This window comes from Seriola lalandi, unplaced genomic scaffold, assembly GCF_002814215.2.
Source record: "Seriola lalandi dorsalis isolate HSWRI2012SDOR001 ecotype SW California unplaced genomic scaffold, Sedor1 jcf7180002054680, whole genome shotgun sequence".
Taxonomy (NCBI): Eukaryota; Metazoa; Chordata; class Actinopteri; order Carangiformes; family Carangidae; genus Seriola; species Seriola lalandi.
Genome location: NW_019525233.1, coordinates 512,224 through 529,314, shown reverse-complemented (window position 1 = coordinate 529,314; position 17,091 = coordinate 512,224). Strand labels below are relative to the sequence as shown.

General features: G+C 39.9%; 1 protein-coding gene across 1 annotated transcript; it reads left to right on the top strand.

Moving 5' to 3' along the window:
- Window positions 1-2,923: 2,923 nt before the first annotated feature.
- On the top strand, window positions 2,924-15,550 carry tbca (tubulin cofactor a). Its single transcript, XM_023422352.2, has 4 exons — window positions 2,924-3,074; window positions 8,800-8,905; window positions 12,129-12,215; window positions 14,543-15,550. The coding sequence occupies exons 1-4, from the start codon at window positions 3,022-3,024 to the stop codon at window positions 14,621-14,623; spliced, it is 327 nt and encodes a 108-aa protein (XP_023278120.1). The 5' UTR covers window positions 2,924-3,021; the 3' UTR covers window positions 14,624-15,550.
- Window positions 15,551-17,091: the final 1,541 nt, after the last annotated feature.

Here is a 17,091-nt window from a genome sequence, read left to right as displayed (position 1 = left end):
TAAGTGCGGATTGGGTTTGTCCGGCTCTGAGTTGCACAAACTGCCTCAAGTTCAACATTTTTATTCAACTACCTCCTTAAAGTGTCACTTAACTACAGCATGTTACATTCCTCCATTCTCCTACAAATGGAGCATAAAAAACGTCTTTAATGTCTTACTTTGATAAATGTGCCAATAATTTACTTCTCCGTGTCAGTTTACCTCCAACAATCCTACAAAGTTTTATATATATTTCTAATTTATTGTGGATTGAAAGATGTAATATTTGAAGACTCTCTTTCTATTTGCAGGTTTTAATGATGTCACGCCTAAATGAAATCAGATGTTCTGGTGGTGGAACAATCAATGCACGCACATTAACCACCGTATATGTTTTCCTGTGTGAGAGCAAAACTCAGATATTTGCAAGATATTTATCAAATGTATATTTCTACTTTTACTTAATTTGAGACTTGACATGAAAAACATGATTAAACCACTGACAGTGATATTGTATTGAAAATGAAAATGAAAATCATATCACAAGAAAGCTCCATACAGTGTGGTGACTGCTCTTAATGCCACTTGACCCCCCTCTTAAAACAAACTGTATTTATGGTCATATTTGTTTTTTCACCTTCCCTTTCTCATTTGCCAGTTTCTATCCTCTGATTATAAATTGTGAAAACACCTTTAGATTGGATTTTTTTTTTTTTTTTTTTTTTTTACATCCTTCAGTCTGACAGCGACAACATAAGATATTTTTCATTTTGACAGATGACAAAACATGACAGCATGAGTACCACCAGTCAAGAATAGAATCAATTACACGACTAAATACAATGATGAGGACGTGTTTAACACAATTTCTTTTTCATGGAGAGAATTTAGAGGATGTAGTGTTTTGAATGATACAGGAACTGGTTTCACTGCATTGAGAATATGTGTAAATTTCCTCCCTCTGTTACACACTTGACAACTGCTCTGCTCATCAGTCTTAGGTTTTGTTCTTATGATCAGTTGTGATGAGCAATTAAGACCTTTAAGTTGTGTTTTTAACATAGTGTGTATAATTAGCATTATGTTGTCATTGAAAAACGGCTGTTACATGAATTTCCCCTGGGGGATAACTAAAGTATCTATCTATCTATCTATCTATCTATCTATCTATCTAGAAATGTAGTTGAGTAAACTATAAACTTTTAATGGCGTTGGCAGGCTGAAGACTCCATTGCAATAAAATAAATATATGTATATTTGACACAAGCAGCCTTGAAGAATACTATGAAATTGATTCTTTTTTCACAGATCACACAAATCAATATCAGATGCACAAAGATTCAAATGATATTGAATGTGCTGTCTTTGTAACACAGCTTTATAAGGCATGTCAATTGTTTAGCTTAAGTGATAAACTGTGTGGATAAAGAAATTGGCTTATTCTGAGTCTCATAAAACCTTACCTCACACAGGGTGTCAAATATTTGTCTGTATATAGAGTTTAATGTTCGTTGAAACTGAATGTGAAAAGCCAAGTTAATGTAGAAAATAAATAAATACATTGACCTACAAATAGATCTGTGTTAGATTTAGATAGATCACAGTGAACAAGATGCACCAGCAGAGTAAACTTTGAGGTTGCCTGTGACAAAGACACTCAGTTCTAAGTGCACCCCAAACGGCAGGTATTTCATTTTTGAAAGACAATAGAATCTCATTTTAATGTATTTTCTAACCCATGTTTTCCTACAGTGTGATCCAAAGTGGGCAGGCAACAAAGGGAAAACTACTGCTGCCTTATTTAATTATCCCTTACTATGTTATTTGTCAGATAAGGGCCATCATGCATAAAGGCAGGAGACAGTACGTGCTCTTCAATAGATAGACAGATTTATTTTATAAGCTACCATTGAATTTATTCATGTCTAGTAAAAGATGCATTGCATCTCCAGGAAGTAAAAATAAAGGGAATTTGATTTAGAAATGTTGAGAAACACTGGACACATTTACATTAGTATTATAAATATTCCTTCATTAGGTAAGAGGCCTGCAGATGACAGTTTTCCATCCTTCAGACAGTTGAACTTTTTGAATCCTGACACTAATATGTACTGCACAACCTGCATCACCTAAATATTTGTGGCTACTTAGCTGCATTTCTGTACCATTATGAACACCTCTGTACAAAGTTTATCAAGGGATATATAATAAACACAAGTTCCAAAAGTACTAAAGAAAGCACTGAGTCTATGGTCTCATGTTTCTGGTTTGCCTCCCATAGAGAAAAACTGACATTACTGTCTGTAGACTCAGTATTCTTTGTGAAAATCTTAATTATGACTCTCCTGTATAATTTTTCAGGACTGGCAGAGGTTATGTCATTACTTTTACATTTTGGGTGAAATGATTTGCAGCTTGGTGAGACACAGAACAGACACAGACATCACCAGAAACAAAGATTTGTAAAACATTTAACAGAATATGAAAGATGTATGTTAAGTGCAATTTTGAAGTAACTGTACTTGGGTTTTTTCGATTTACTGTATGTTACTTCATTTTTCTACTCCATATTGTGTTTTTCACTCCACACATATATAGTTCCTACCTTGTTGACAAAAGACATGATCGCTTTATGAAATATGATTCACAGTTTAAACTACCCCAATTAAATCCCTGTCATTCTGTTGCATAATCAGCACTTTTACTTTTGATATAAGTATATTTTGTTGACACTGTACTTTTGAATGCAGACTTCTTTTGAATTGCATTATTTATTTTATTTTACTGAAGTAGAAAAAAAATCGTAACTGTATAAATATAATAACTGTGGGGCAGATTTAATTAAATGTGACCAAAAGGTCTAGAGGAGCTCAGTCAGTATTTTCCTACTGAACTTGTCATTCTGATCCAAACGCTCGATAATCCTCTATAGAGGATCGATTTATCTGCGTGCAGCTCGTCATCCCTTACTTCCACTTGCACAGCGTTCATACGTTTACCTGCTACACGCTACAACTGAGTAATAACACACCGTCTACAGCCATGGCAGATCCAAGAATACGGCAAATTAAGATTAAAACTGGCATCGTCAAGAGGTACGGTTGGGTTTTTTTTTTTTTATTCCAGTCGCAGTTGTTTTAGCATGTTGTGGAAGCTACTGACGTTAAAATAAGGGTAGCGAACTAATTAGCTTAGCCTAGCGGAACGGCGGGCTCGGTCTGAAACCACGCCGCGCACGGGACGCTGTTTGCCGGAGAGGTTTTAACCGCTCTCCGGTGCTTTGTCGTGGCCTGTGGTCAGGAATGCGATGGCTAAGCGGGTTCTTTTGTTTGCAGTAGCTACACCTCATTGTTATTTGACGATGCTTGAATGATGTTTGTGGCGTGATAATGAAAGCTCATTCTACTCTAACAGATGGCGTTAAAATGAATAAATAACTTGTGAAACTGTAACTTGTAACGGAAGCTAACATTGGTCGACTCATGATAGCTAGTTGGATAGCTAGTTAGCTAGCTAGCTAACACATTACAAAGAACAAGTTGCATTGTTGGCTCGTTGGTGAGGAAACGCCTACTGCATTGTTGCTCAAACTGTCATTTATGCCAATGGTGGAAGTCACTCCACCAAGTTTGTATACATTACATTGTTATGATATTATATTTGCTTACGTGGTTGTAAACACAAATCAAAGCATCACTAGCTACAGAGATGCTCACACTAAAAACTAGCATATCTTGGCTAACGTTAGATAAACACTGCTGTTTTTAACACAGCTCTATGTAGTTTGTTTTGTTTTTATCTATATATAGCAAGTCTTTTCCACACCCAGTCTGAACTGATGGTGGACATTTGTGATGATGTAGGGAATATATGCACAGTCATGACGCAACAACAGGGACATCCTCATTTTGTCTTGTTAAATTCAAGGTATGGCCCAGGCGGCAGGTCATCAAATGGGAGTGAGGCCCACAATATTACAGCCTGTCATTAAGGACAGTACCTTTGCCAAAGTTTCTGACAGTAAAAGTAAAGTGAGGTTGCCTTTAAAATAATCCCATGAATAGTTTTTATTCATTAGTTAACTGAATGCAAAGTGCAGTGAACATAAACCCTGCTGTGACCCCTCCTTTTCCATTAAAACAGCACCAGCTCTCCTCAGTGCACCTGCACACACTTTTTCAAGGTACTTGGCAGGTAGGGTGATCCAAGGACCTTGGGTAAAATAATTAAGTGTGTTTTTTATTGAGGTCATAGATATTGGTGGTGTACATTATATTGCAATGTATCCATAATATTCTTGCCATGTAAAAAAAAAAAAAGAGAAAACTTCTGAGGTCTTTGTTTTGGTAGATCTGCTGTGAGAGAAACATGTCAGCACTATCTGCAGGTTTGTTATATTGTGTTAAAATTATATTATCCTCCCATTTGTACTCTCCTGGAAACAGGCAAGTTATGCAGTCATAGTGTTTGTTTCAGTATGTGCAGATTAAGTTGGCACATCTCACTTAGTTGGGTGATATTAAAGGACTACAGTGATGTGTGGGAATTTTAGCCATCAACTTACACCAACAAAGAAAATTGTTACACCTGAATGAGTCAATGTCAGTACTACAGTAGTCCTGCAGTAAATACTATAGGGCTGCAACTAACAGTTGTTTTCATTATCAGTTAATCTACCAGTTTTTTTTAAACAGAATATCTACAGTGCATTTGGAAAGTATTCAGACCCCTTTAATTTTGTTAAGTTTTTAAAGGGGGAAAAAATCCCCTCATCAATCTACACCCACAACAGCAATCTACAACATAACAACATCTGAATACTTTCAGACTTCACTATAGTATCGGCAGATGGAGGCTGAATCAATGGAATTCATGATACTTGTGATAAATATGAGAGAGACGTCAGTGTTTGACTTTATTGACTTTATTGTACATCAGGGGGAAAATTATAATTGGCAGTACTTGTGCAAGTCAATAGCTACTAATACCGCAGTCCTTAATGCTAAAGCCAAATTTAGCATTTAGAAATGTTCCTTTTTTAAATCTGTTCTTTCAAATTGTGTTTTCAGCAGCTACAATACTCACTCAGAATTAAACACGTGAAGAGATGTTCTGATCAAATTCTTCCCATAATTCTGTTCTGAGGCATTTAATATTGATAATCTGGTCAGTAGCTTTGCCTGCAAAGTTTAATGTTAAGTGTAAATCGCCTTTTGCTTTCTCCTAGCACAAAAATGATCTATTCTATTTTCCATCCAGTTCTCAACCTCAGCCTAGTTCACTTTTCTACCCAAAGCTTGTCACCAATATTTCACCTTAATCAGTTTCTTGACTGGTTCTTTATTAAGTCGCTGTATACACAAGTGCTCCGGCTATGTGTACCCACAAGATTATGATGACATTATTATTATAACTATTTTTATATTTCATTCATTGTTTTGAGCCTGAATGACAAATTTTCTGGTTCCAGCTTCTCAATATGTGTATTACTTTTGATTTCCTCATTCCTCTATGATAATAAATTGATAAATGGGCTTTTGGTTGGACAAAATAAGCGATCTGAGGACGTCACGTCAGGCTTTGAGAATTTCTTTTAGCGATTTTTTTCTAAGTTGTCTCTTGCCACAGGTCCAGTTCAGTTCCTTCACTTTTCTAGCAGGTGATGGATGTCGCTGGTGAATTTACCGCCTCAATTATTGTCGATAATTGTCGAAACGATAAATAGATGATCCAAACCTCCAAAATAAAAAAAAAAATAAAAAATCAGTATGGTTGGTACATTACATCTAGATAGATTTGATGTGCTAGAAAACAGGCCTTGTGATGAAGAACCTTTTGAGCTCATCATCCAGTTGAAGCCAGCCTATTAACAGCGCTGGCATCCATTGAATTTGCACCATGGCCAGATTTACCATGCTGGAGTATAAAATATTTTGGGTATTATGAGGTGTGGTGAGGTGATGGGCTGTGTGGTGGTCTGAGCGTATCTCTCGTCGATCACACAGACTTCTAATTCCCTCCTGTCGATGGCGTTTGTGTAATGTGTTATTGATTTGTGTTTTGATGAGGGTCAGATTATTAACAGGCTCCCAAGACGTGGTGATGATGGAGGCTGGGTTTCCCATAGAGGCGAATGCCACGTGTTGTCCAGTAAAGGAAAAAACAACAGTGCAGTAGTAGCAGTAGTGTACTTCATCAGCCAGTACTGTCTCCATTCACTGTACTGATGTTTTTGAGTGTAGTATTTGAACATAGGGCAAGAGATATTACATCTCACCCCCTCTAGACCAAAAGTAGCCACTGCTATAACACAGACCCTTAATCAAGCTGTTAGGTTTAAACGTACAGACTGTCATTGGTTTCTGTCTCTTCATAATCTTGTGTTCCTCCCATTCGGTCTCTTTCTCCTGTGTCTCTCTCCTCTCTCCTTCCTCAGTCCCTCCTCCCTTTTATATATTGGAGTTAAGAGGAAACCTGCCTGCTCTTTTAGCCAGGCCTATTTCCAGTGGCTTTTGCACATTCCAGTCAGTGCCTTTCTGCCCTAGCGAGGCGGATGCCCTTAATAAAATGACAACAGTAATTTGCCTTTGTCATTCCGGTCCCAGCACAGACTACATCGTGGCTCAAAAATACAGTGCTAGAGGAGGCGGCCCGAATGTGTGTGTGTCGGCTGACTCTAATTCCCTTTTTTTCTATTTTCCAGAGAGCTGCCTTTTCCATTAAGCCGGAGGTGGCAGGTCTATTTAAAACCAGCCACGACCCCACCCCTCATTCACACAGCGCTCCAAGTCTGGGAGAAATAAGAAATTAACATCAGGACTGGAAGGGGAGGAATGGACATTTTGTTATTAGACTGTCCTTCAGTTTTATTCAAATTATTCCAGCCTTCCTTCCTCAATCTTTCTCTCTCTCTCTCCCCCCCCCCCTTTGCCACCTTCTTTTCCTCTAAACAGGTGACATCACTCATTCTGCATCAAGCACGAGAGTGGAAGGCAGGAGCCGCTATTGCATATGGTGCCTGTTTAAAAGCTTCTTGATAGAACTGTATTAGAATGAGTGGTAATTGATGTAAAATATGACAGAGTGCCGTTGGCTTCCTTGGCTAAGCAAGGAGCAGTGCAACACGGAGGGAAGGGTCTCCAGTAATGTGACTGATTAATGAAGGATCACTCACTTATGCACACACAGCTGATTTTATGAAAAATGAAATTTGTGTTGTCATTCCGACAAGCAGGCACAGCCGGAAAAAGACTATTAGTTGGGAATCATTATCAATAGCGATATTTTCAAACTCCATTATGCCAATCAGGGTCGGAATCTGTTTAATAGATTTTGTTCCATTTGGCCCGTAATTGATAAATAATCAAAATTTATCAATGTACTCAAGCCCATTTTCACTAACAATCAAGGAAAAGAGGCCCATTTACCACCTGACTTGGTCCAAATTAGGGACTAAATTGATGATCAATTAATCTCTAAAAAGGAGTAGTAGTGTGTGGGTGTATGTGTGTGTGTGTGTTGGAAATGATAGAGGTGGATAGAGGAGCATGGTGATAAGGGTTGAACTGGAAAGCCTGGTAAAGTTAACAGCAGCAGGTTCTGTGTTTGTCTGGCTGCTGCGTGTCATTGAAGCCACAATGTAAATTTAGGCTGGAGCCTATGGGAAAACTATATTGTTAATAAATAAAACATTAATTCAGAATTTATTTTTGTTTCACAGTACAGATGATCAAGAAAAATGTTGTTTGTTAAATGACATTGATCAAACTCGTGCAGCCAAACAGTATTGTGCAAGTTGTCTGGTTGTGAATTGTGTCACCTCAGAGACTGAGCTTAGATATTTTGGAAGATAAACAACTTTAATTTCATCAATAAGAGGCAGAGATATATATATATATATATGTATATATATATATGTGTGTAAATGCACTGAATATTTCCACACGGCTGGCAGCTGTTTTCAAAGAAACGGCTGTAAAATTAAAAAACAGCAGACACTCACAGTTAGAGAGCAGCTGGTGAACATAGTGGAGCATTTAGCAGCTGAAGATCCAGATATTTCCCTCAGGAGCTGGTGGAGACCAAAAACAGAGCTAAAAGAAAGAGAAAGGAACACTGGGCTTGGATGTCCAAATAAGCAACAAGTTTGTCATACTACTAATATGTTAATGCTGTGCTCACAACTTGTTTCTGCTGCCCCCACGGAGACCAGAAAATCAGTTATTACACGTGTAAAGAAATAGTGTGAAAGCAGACAGCACAATAGTTTATATTTAGAAGATAGCACAGATGCTTTGGAAGAGACCGTAGTTTATAATCATTGAGCATTGATTGTGTCTATCAGAGGAGCTTTTAAACAGCTGCGTTTGAATAATATCTGAATGGAGTAGTGAGAGTTTGTTCATCCTGAAGGCAAAAATACATCCTGTCCTGAGTTGGCTTTATTTTTTAGATCATGATACAAATAAGGTTTCGTCTCGACTTGGAAACCAGTATTCTGTGAGGCCCTGCGGCAGTGAGGAGGAATGATGTGTTCGCTGCTTGTTATTGAGGTGTGTATCTTGCCATCCTGCGGGAGATGATCTCACTGTGTCCCCTCAGTCAGGGAGAACGTTGGGAGGGAATGAGGATAGATGGCCTCGTCTGTAAAAGGTGACCATCACAGCCACCACCCCACCCTCCCCCCCTTCTCCCCTTTTCATAGTTCAGCCTATATTATGTGTCTTGAGAGGCTGCGCATTTATGTTTCACGTCTGATGGAACGACAACTGTGCCGCTACCTTTTTTAACTATGAACTCTCTCTCCCTGTTCTCTCGCAGGCTGGCCAAAGAGGAGGTCGCGTACATAACCGAGGCGAAGCAGCAGGAGCAGAAGATCGAGCGCATGAAAGCGGAGGCGGGAGATGATTATGTCATCAAGAAACAGGCACGTGGCTCCCATGTTTCAGATGCTCCACAACCATTAACGGGTCTTAATTTGAAAACTTTAGCATCATCCATTTATCACCAACTGTTACTATCCTCTGCTAAGTGAAGGAGGTTTTCTGCTTCTCCCATAGTTAGGAAGCGAATTGTATCTTGATGACTTGAGTAGCCCCTCATTCATGTAATGAGGTCAGTCCACAGTGATAATGAAGAATTAGGTTTTGAGAGGAGAATCATTAGTGATTTTGTAATGTGCTTGATGCAGATGTAATTATATCATGTTACTTTAGAGGAGTTTGATAATTACTGACACATGCTGGTTATTTAGTGTCCCCAACAGATCACTGGCCCATATCCTGCTCTCCCATTCTCTCTCACTGTGCCTGCAGCCCTCCATCATCTGCCTGCGCTGGAGAACAAGCTGCGTTTACTGTGAAAATCTGTACGACAGAGATGTTGTTAGCTCGCCTGACGTCTATGTATTTGTGTGTGGAGACTTCTTTGCTTCCTTTTTAAACTAGTTTTTTTTAAAAATAACATTTTAAATTTAACAGAGAAAATTGAAATGCAGAATGATAACATGAACGACTAAAGATAGGGTCATCAATTAACACAGACAGATACACCGGTTCAGTTCATTACACAGGGATTTGAGCCAAAAAAAAAAAAAGAAAAGGTGAAATGAAGAAGAATGTTAAATAAAAGGCATTAATCAGTGTCTGTTTCCTCAGAATAACAATCTCATTTCACACAGTATTTTTAGCTGCGCTCGCCGTGTGGCTCTACGGATGGTAGCTTTGGTCCAGACTGAAATGTCTCAACTATTAGATGGATTGTCATGAAACTTTTGTACCGACATTCGTGAGAGAGGATGGATCCTAATGACTTTGTTGATCCCCCTCATTGCTTTTTTCTCTGCTACCACCATGTTGACTCTTTGGCTACGTCCACACTACGTTTTAAAATGCATCTCTTTTGCTACGTGTCCGCGTCCCGTCCACATTTCTCCAGCGTTTTGGTGCTCGAAAAACCGAGACTTTTGGAAACGATGGTGTAAACACCTACGGCTGCTCCCTGATTGGCTCTTATCAGCCTCGACTAGCAGTGGTGAAAGCAACACGGATTAATGAAATACAAGCGTTACCGACTGTGTCGTCTTTGCCAGCAGCTGTTGACGAGTTAAATTCTGCACCTGACTTTGCTCTTCCTCATTCCTAGTATTTTTTTTTTTTGTTGCAACTAATCAACTGCAGACGAGACAATCTGCTTCCTGTTTACACCGGCTTGCGCACACCCAGTGTATGTGAAAGCTTATATACGTATGCGTTTTCATGTGTGGTAGTCTGTTCTCACTGTTGTCAAATGAAAACGTAGTAGTGTGGACGCAGCCTTAGGACCTTTATCTTACACACGGCGCAAAGCGCAATGTAAGTGTCTTTTCTAGTTTCAGACCAATGCAGTTGTCATTTTTCCATCCCGTGCACAAGTTGTTAAAATAGCAAATAGGAAAGAGATTGCGCAATTGACCAGCAAAAACCTGGTGTTAAGTGAGTGGCTCAGTGTTTCATGGTTATTTTAAGGACACATTGTCTAAAATACGATAGCAAATCTGACATGGACACGCCCTAAATGTACTTGCGCCATGTGCTTTGGATCGTTAAGATAGAGCCGTTATATAACTATGGGATTGATTGCCATGAAATTTTCTGCCGATACAGATGTTCCCCTCAGGATGAATTGTAATAATGTTAATGATCTCTTAACTTTTCTCTTTGTCCATTACTTTGGTTCATGACTAAAGTAAAGCTTCATCGAGGTGCTAGCATAGACTCGTGTCTTTCTCTAGTCGAAGGCTGTGAGTTACAGTCGGCCATGTCTCTATGGAAACAAAATGTTTTTTTCACTTGCAGCCATGAAGATCTTCTGGAGGCAGATTTCACATGTACACAAACATTTTACAGCCGTCTCCAAAGAGACAGAAACAAAACTTCATTACTAAAACCCAGTGACAGTAAAACTAAATACCCCTCTGTATCCCAGAAAAAGATGAGTTTATGGACAGTAACAAAATACGTGGGCATGGTCCTCCAGTACGGACACACACTTCCTCCAAATTAACTGACTACTGGGTCTCTGTTGATTTGGATCTTACTCCTACATGTTTCAGGCAGGAGCTGCTGCTCAGTCACCACATCTGATTATGTCTACTGGTAACATTAAAATTCAGCGTGTGTTTTGTTTTGTTTGTTCATTCATGGAGCGGCGGCTCGGGTCTGAGCAGCAGGCTTGGCTGGTGTTAAATGGGGAGATTGGGAGGCCAGATGGATTATGGTTGGAGATGAGAGGTCTGAGGCAGGATGGATTAGAGGTTTTTGTTTTAATGGAATCAATACGCTGTAAGTGTCATCCTTATCCAGCGCTGATGGGATCATTCCACTGCACTGGGAGGGCACCATGACTTTTCTCTGTTTTCAGCCCTCCTCCGCTTAGTCTGGCTCACCTTGTCACATCTACATGGCAACCAAGTCGACTAGTTGTCTCCCGTCTCTCAGCGTGTCAGTTAGTCTGCCAGCCCGCATGTGCATGAGTTCATCTGAGCGCCTGTTAGTGCGCACAGCCGTGTAATGTACATGTGCGACTCTGTGTTTTGACTTTCCAGCTCGACAGAGGGGCTAGGTGAGGAAGCATCTGTCATGAGTGAGTGTGTCTGACAGTGTTAGCCAACTCTTCTCTGCTCTTTAGGGTGCCAGCCGGGGGGATTCCACATTAGCCGCGGCTGTGAAAGTTCCCCCAGGCTATAACACAGTTTCACTCCAGGCGTAGTAATACCTGTTTACGCCTGATCACAGCGCCCTCGGCTCAGGGTTTTCTTCATTCATTCAGGTGTGCAGTCAGATCGAGGTGGTCCCCTGCTGCCCAGCTCCCTGCCCGATCGATAACTCAATAACATTTTTCATAGCGCCGGCTTGTTGGGGAGATGTTAACCACAGCGGAGTGTGTGTGGGACACCCTGCACGTTATTGTCAGGAACAAGGCTTCAGCGAATGAATATTCCTGCGTCTGGCTGTTCAAATTAATGTTCTGAACTTGGAAGAAATACATGTTCAATAATGTGTTGATTTTTGTGAAGGCGGGTAATGAAAAGTGATAACGGCAGCAGTGGCGAGGGTATTCTTTTTAATAAAGATGGTGATGGCGCTGATGTGGTCTCCGTGTGGTTTCAGATGGAGGTGTTGCAGGAGTCCAGAATGATGATCCCAGACTGCCACCGCCGCCTGACCGTCGCACACGGAGATCTGCTCCAGTTACTAGTAAGTAACAGTCTGAGGCACCATTAAGTGGAAGTGTAAAAAAATATTTTTCATCTCGCAACAGGACAAAACCGTATTGATGAAACTCTCGACCCATTTATTTTGTTGCTGTCACTGTTACTAATTTGTGGCTGTGTTGAAAAGCTGCATGGTGTAATTGTATTACACACACGTGGAGACAAAAACAACTCTCTTCATATATTTACACTGAACTTCAGCTTGTGTCGCACAAAAAAATACAACTATCTCTTTAGTCCCTCCTTCTTGTACAGGAGGAAAGACGTAGTTCCAGCTCTTCGGTACTTTCCTGAAAGTGATCTGGAACCTACATCGATCAGCCATAACGTTAAAACAGGTGACTGGTTTTAACGTTGTGACTGATCTGAGTCAAGCCATGACGCCGTGGCAAATAATTCAAACTGCAAATTAAGTTTTAAAACAAATTCCTAAAGGTTCAGAATGAGCTCTTAAAACAGGCCACGGATACACACCAATCAGCCACAACAATAAAAGCTGTTATTTTGTTTAAATGTTGTGGCTGATTGGTGTGTATTTGAATGGTTAAAAATATACAGACAACTAACTGCTTGTGCTTCGGTTTTGGAGATTTCAGAAATGAAATAAAAGTAAATTTTTTCTTTATTTCTAAATAAAGATGTAGTGACAGTTTTTGGCCACTAGGGGCAAGCTGCCAGATTGCTTTTTAGCGACGTCACGGCGGCTAACATCTTTGCACAGACTTGTACGTTTTATAGATCCACAAGAAAAAGAGCAACATTAGAATTTATTAATTTGACAGAGAGTTCCTAGATGTGTTCATGAGATGTGGGTTTTCCCCTGTCCCTGTTGATGGCAGCACTGAGACTGAACCATAGATTACATGCGGCATAAAACCCGAAATAATGAGCAAAAAGAGGCTAAAACGCTCTGTAGAGCTGCGTTTAGTGAACTTGTCTTTGGCTTCATTGCTAGCTTTGACGAGTTCAGTGTTATCAACAAAGCACAACACATGCAGACATTTTCCTGTACGTCTCATTTATTGATCAGTTCTGAACGCTTATGAAAACCTGTACTTCTTGTCAAGTTGTGTTGGTGGACAAACAAAATAAAAACACCATTTACTGCAAGATGTTTCACCTCTAAAGCTTCAACACTATTCACACCAGTCGGTACCAAAAACTGAATGAGTCGGTTCATTTCTATCAGTGTCTTTCCATAGAGATGGTTTCTATTATTATTTGGTAGATATTTGAAATATCTGACACCTTAAATACTTCGGAGCTGAATGGGATTTGTGAAATGGTCTTTTGGAAAAACATTACAGCAACGTGTCTTTGTAGAAACTTGTAGGGACGGAGTTCAGCAGCGTTTTGAATCTCTTATCGAGCCTTTTTAAGTGGTTTATTTTATGAAAAATAAAAACGTCTTAGTTTAGAAAATGTTGCGTTTTTGTTGTGTTTTTTTGTCTAGCAGAAAGTGTGACCTGATATCTAAGAATCCAGCTTGTTCTAATCAAGTTAATAACACAATTAAACACGGACACTAGTGTAAACTGCACTAACTGACCATCAAAAACCTAAATCATGGTCGTTCTGCTGAGCTGAAGGGTTGCAGGACTTTCACCACAGGTTTAGTCTCTGCTTTGTGACTTACATGAACCCTGACCTCACTGGAGGGGGCGGGGCTCTGCAGCAGAGCATGCAGAAGCTAAAGCAAAAACAACACAATAATAAAATTAATTAATGCTGATATTTTGCGAACACGCTGCTGCGGTCACAGAATCGGCGTAACACCGGCGTCCTGCTGCGGCGGCGCACACGTCCTCCTCCCTTGTATTTTAGAAGATGTTCTGTCGACTTGGAACATTTAACCCGGTCAGCCATGTTTGTCTGCTCATGTGAGAGCTGGACGGGTGTAGGCAGAGGGAGCTAACCTGCAATTTCCTTCCTTTAGACAGACATGCGCATGTGCACACGCTCAACACAGTTCATTAGCAGCGCTGTCGCTGCGGCGACCACCACAGGAACTCACACACACTTAATTAAAGCACACGGACACCGTACAGTCACATTATCACCTGGTCCAGCCCTTTACTGCTAAATTTAGATCCTGATAACATGATACCGACTGAAGTTTTATGAAGACAACGAACTGAAACAGGTTTGTTGAAAAATATATATATGTTTTTGGTTTTTTTTTACACAAAAAGGTTGAAGATTTGTGGATTTATCAGCTGTAATTCCTCATTCTGTGAAAAAAGGAGACGGCTGTATTTTTCTAAAATGGCAATAAAACTAAACGCCGTGTTTGTGTTTGTGTCTCTCCAGGAAACAGAAGAGGATTTGGCCGAGTCAGAGGAGTACAAAGAGGCTAGGAACGTATTGGACTCAGTGAAGCTTGAAGGATGATTTCTGATCTGTTTCTGTTCTCACTGTGAGATTCACTTGCTTAAATGTCCATTCCTTTCATCAGGCCTGGGGGGTTTGTGGAACCATGGAGGGAAACTGAATCCATTCAAAGTCTCTGTTCTTGATGTAATTATTTCTACTGTTTACTGTTAACGTGCCACCACACTTGGTCATGCCCCCCCCCCCCCCCCCCCCGTTTGAAATCCCACAAGAATACGATAAAACTTTGACTTTATTACAGTAGAGGAGTGGAGGGTTTTTCTTTTTTTTAAATGTTATTTGTCATATTAATACACAACCTGGACTGAATAGACACGATTAAATACACACACACACACGTTTGTCTTTTATCTTTTCTGCTACAATAACCATCGGTTTGAATGATGTGGGTCCACTCTGAACACTGTAAACACTGTAAACACTGTAAACACAACACAACTGCACATCACTGCAGAAGCTCCAGTGTTTTATGAAGTGACACTTTTCCTTAATATTTTTTTTGAGTGAACTTTGCCTTTATTTTACATGTATCTTATGCTTGCAGGACTTTAATTGGCTCTAACCCTCAAAGAAGAAGATGATGATGATGATGATGATGTATCCCACAATACTAACAAAAGCAGCAATTAACAATTCTGTCAGTGATTCTTTTGATTAATCGATTACACGTCTGAAAATATTTAAAAAATATCCAACACAAGTTCCTAAAAATCCAAAAAACCCAAAAAAAAACAAAAGAAAAAAAAAGCTAATTATCATATTTGCTGAATTTGAGACATTTTTGCTTCATTTCTCTCGACTAATCGATTAATCTAATGATTTGAAACACTGGTGGATGTACCTGCCTTGTGTGTTCACGTGCTGGTCTTCCTGTTAACAGCACTGAAATGACTTGTGTTTGAAACCTACAATAAAGAGTAGAGCACCTCTGGCAGCCCTGTCAGTCACATGACAAATGTCGGTTGTGGCCGTGAATGACAGAACAGGCCTCCATCTATTCTCCCCTAAAATAACGACACCTTGCATTAAGGCTGAGGGAGTCCTTCCTAAATAGTCATACTAATAAATGAACCCAATTGCCAGACAAATTAAGGTTACATTTGACTTGATCCTTATTTTACAGATTTCGATAATTATCGGGATCACCCCAAAGTCTCATTACCGCCCTAATGAGGCGCTGCTACTGCGTGACATCCACCCCGCTCCATCTCGTTAAGGAAATCGCTCTTCAATGCTGATTATTTTATTTGGAGGTATAATTATATTTCTTTCGGATAAATCACGGCCTAATCGAGTCCGTGCAGAGGGCAGCGCCGCTAATTGAGGCATGAGATGCGGCGGCGGGGCGCTACACCTGGGTTTATGTGACCGGAGGACCCGCGCACGGCTGCGGGCCGCTCTGTCAACACGCCGGATGACAAGTGTCCACATCCTGTGGACAACGCTCCCAGGTGAACACATAGGCTCACAATGCATTAACGCCAAAGCAGGATTTTAATTTTAACTCCGGAAAAGTCTCTAGAAGCCAAACTGCAGCTGCTTTCAGATAAATGCACAGACTTAAAAAGGCTTATACAATATTGTCATTCTGAAATGTGGAATTGAAATATAAAATAGCACAGAAATGGAAATATTCAACACAAATATCTCAGAATAAAACTAAATGTAAACAGTACTGGAGTAATGAAGTTACTTCCCGCCCTGTAGCTACATCAGTCATGACTTGATATTCCCGTGGAGCAGTTGCTCAGTAACTCAGTAACCTCTCTCCTTCCAGATTCACCAGACTTACCTGCTGTAAGTGAGCAGGGAAAACCAGCTGCAGTCCTCCTGAAAACAACTGTTAGTCTAATACTGAGAGGATGTGGCACAAAAAGATGTTTTATTCAGATGTGGAATGTAACTGATTTACTCAAATACTCAAATCCTGCACTTCAGTAAAGTCCAATATGTTTTATTAGTACTTCTTCCTCACTAAAATTCACAAGGAAATAAACTTATTGTGTTGTATTGTTAATTTGTAGATAATTTATCAGCACATAAAACAAAGTACTGCCAATGGAACTAGGCTATGGGTAAGATTACTCTTCAGCATCCAGCTTCAACATTAAACAGCTGCTTTAATGTTAATGCATAATCCAATAGTGCGATGCATATTTAATGTAACACACACAGAGGCCGTTTTCTCTCAACAGTAAGTAATTTGACTTTTAGTGCATTTTGCTCATAATAAGCTGCTTAATTTGATTTCACTTGGGTAGATTTTTGACTATATGCCACATGTGAGTTTTCATGTTTATTGACATTAAAATAAACTATAATTTAAGGGAATTTGACCACATCAGTCCAGATGTTGACGCCTACAAGTCGCCTCCTCAGTGGGAGCCTGGAGACAGCGACAGGGAGGAAACAGCGCACATTTTTTTATTTTTTTGCCGCTAAACTTTGTGTCTTTGACGCAGAGCCTC

Coding starts and splice junctions, on each gene's coding strand:
- tbca (XM_023422352.2), top strand. CDS start 3,022: ATGGCAGATCCAAGAATACGGCAAATTAAGATTAAAACTGGCATCGTC. Junction 3,075..8,799: donor AAAACTGGCATCGTCAAGAG/GTACGGTTGGGT, acceptor GTTCTCTCGCAG/GCTGGCCAAAGAGGAGGTCG. Junction 12,216..14,542: donor GAGATCTGCTCCAGTTACTA/GTAAGTAACAGT, acceptor GTGTCTCTCCAG/GAAACAGAAGAGGATTTGGC.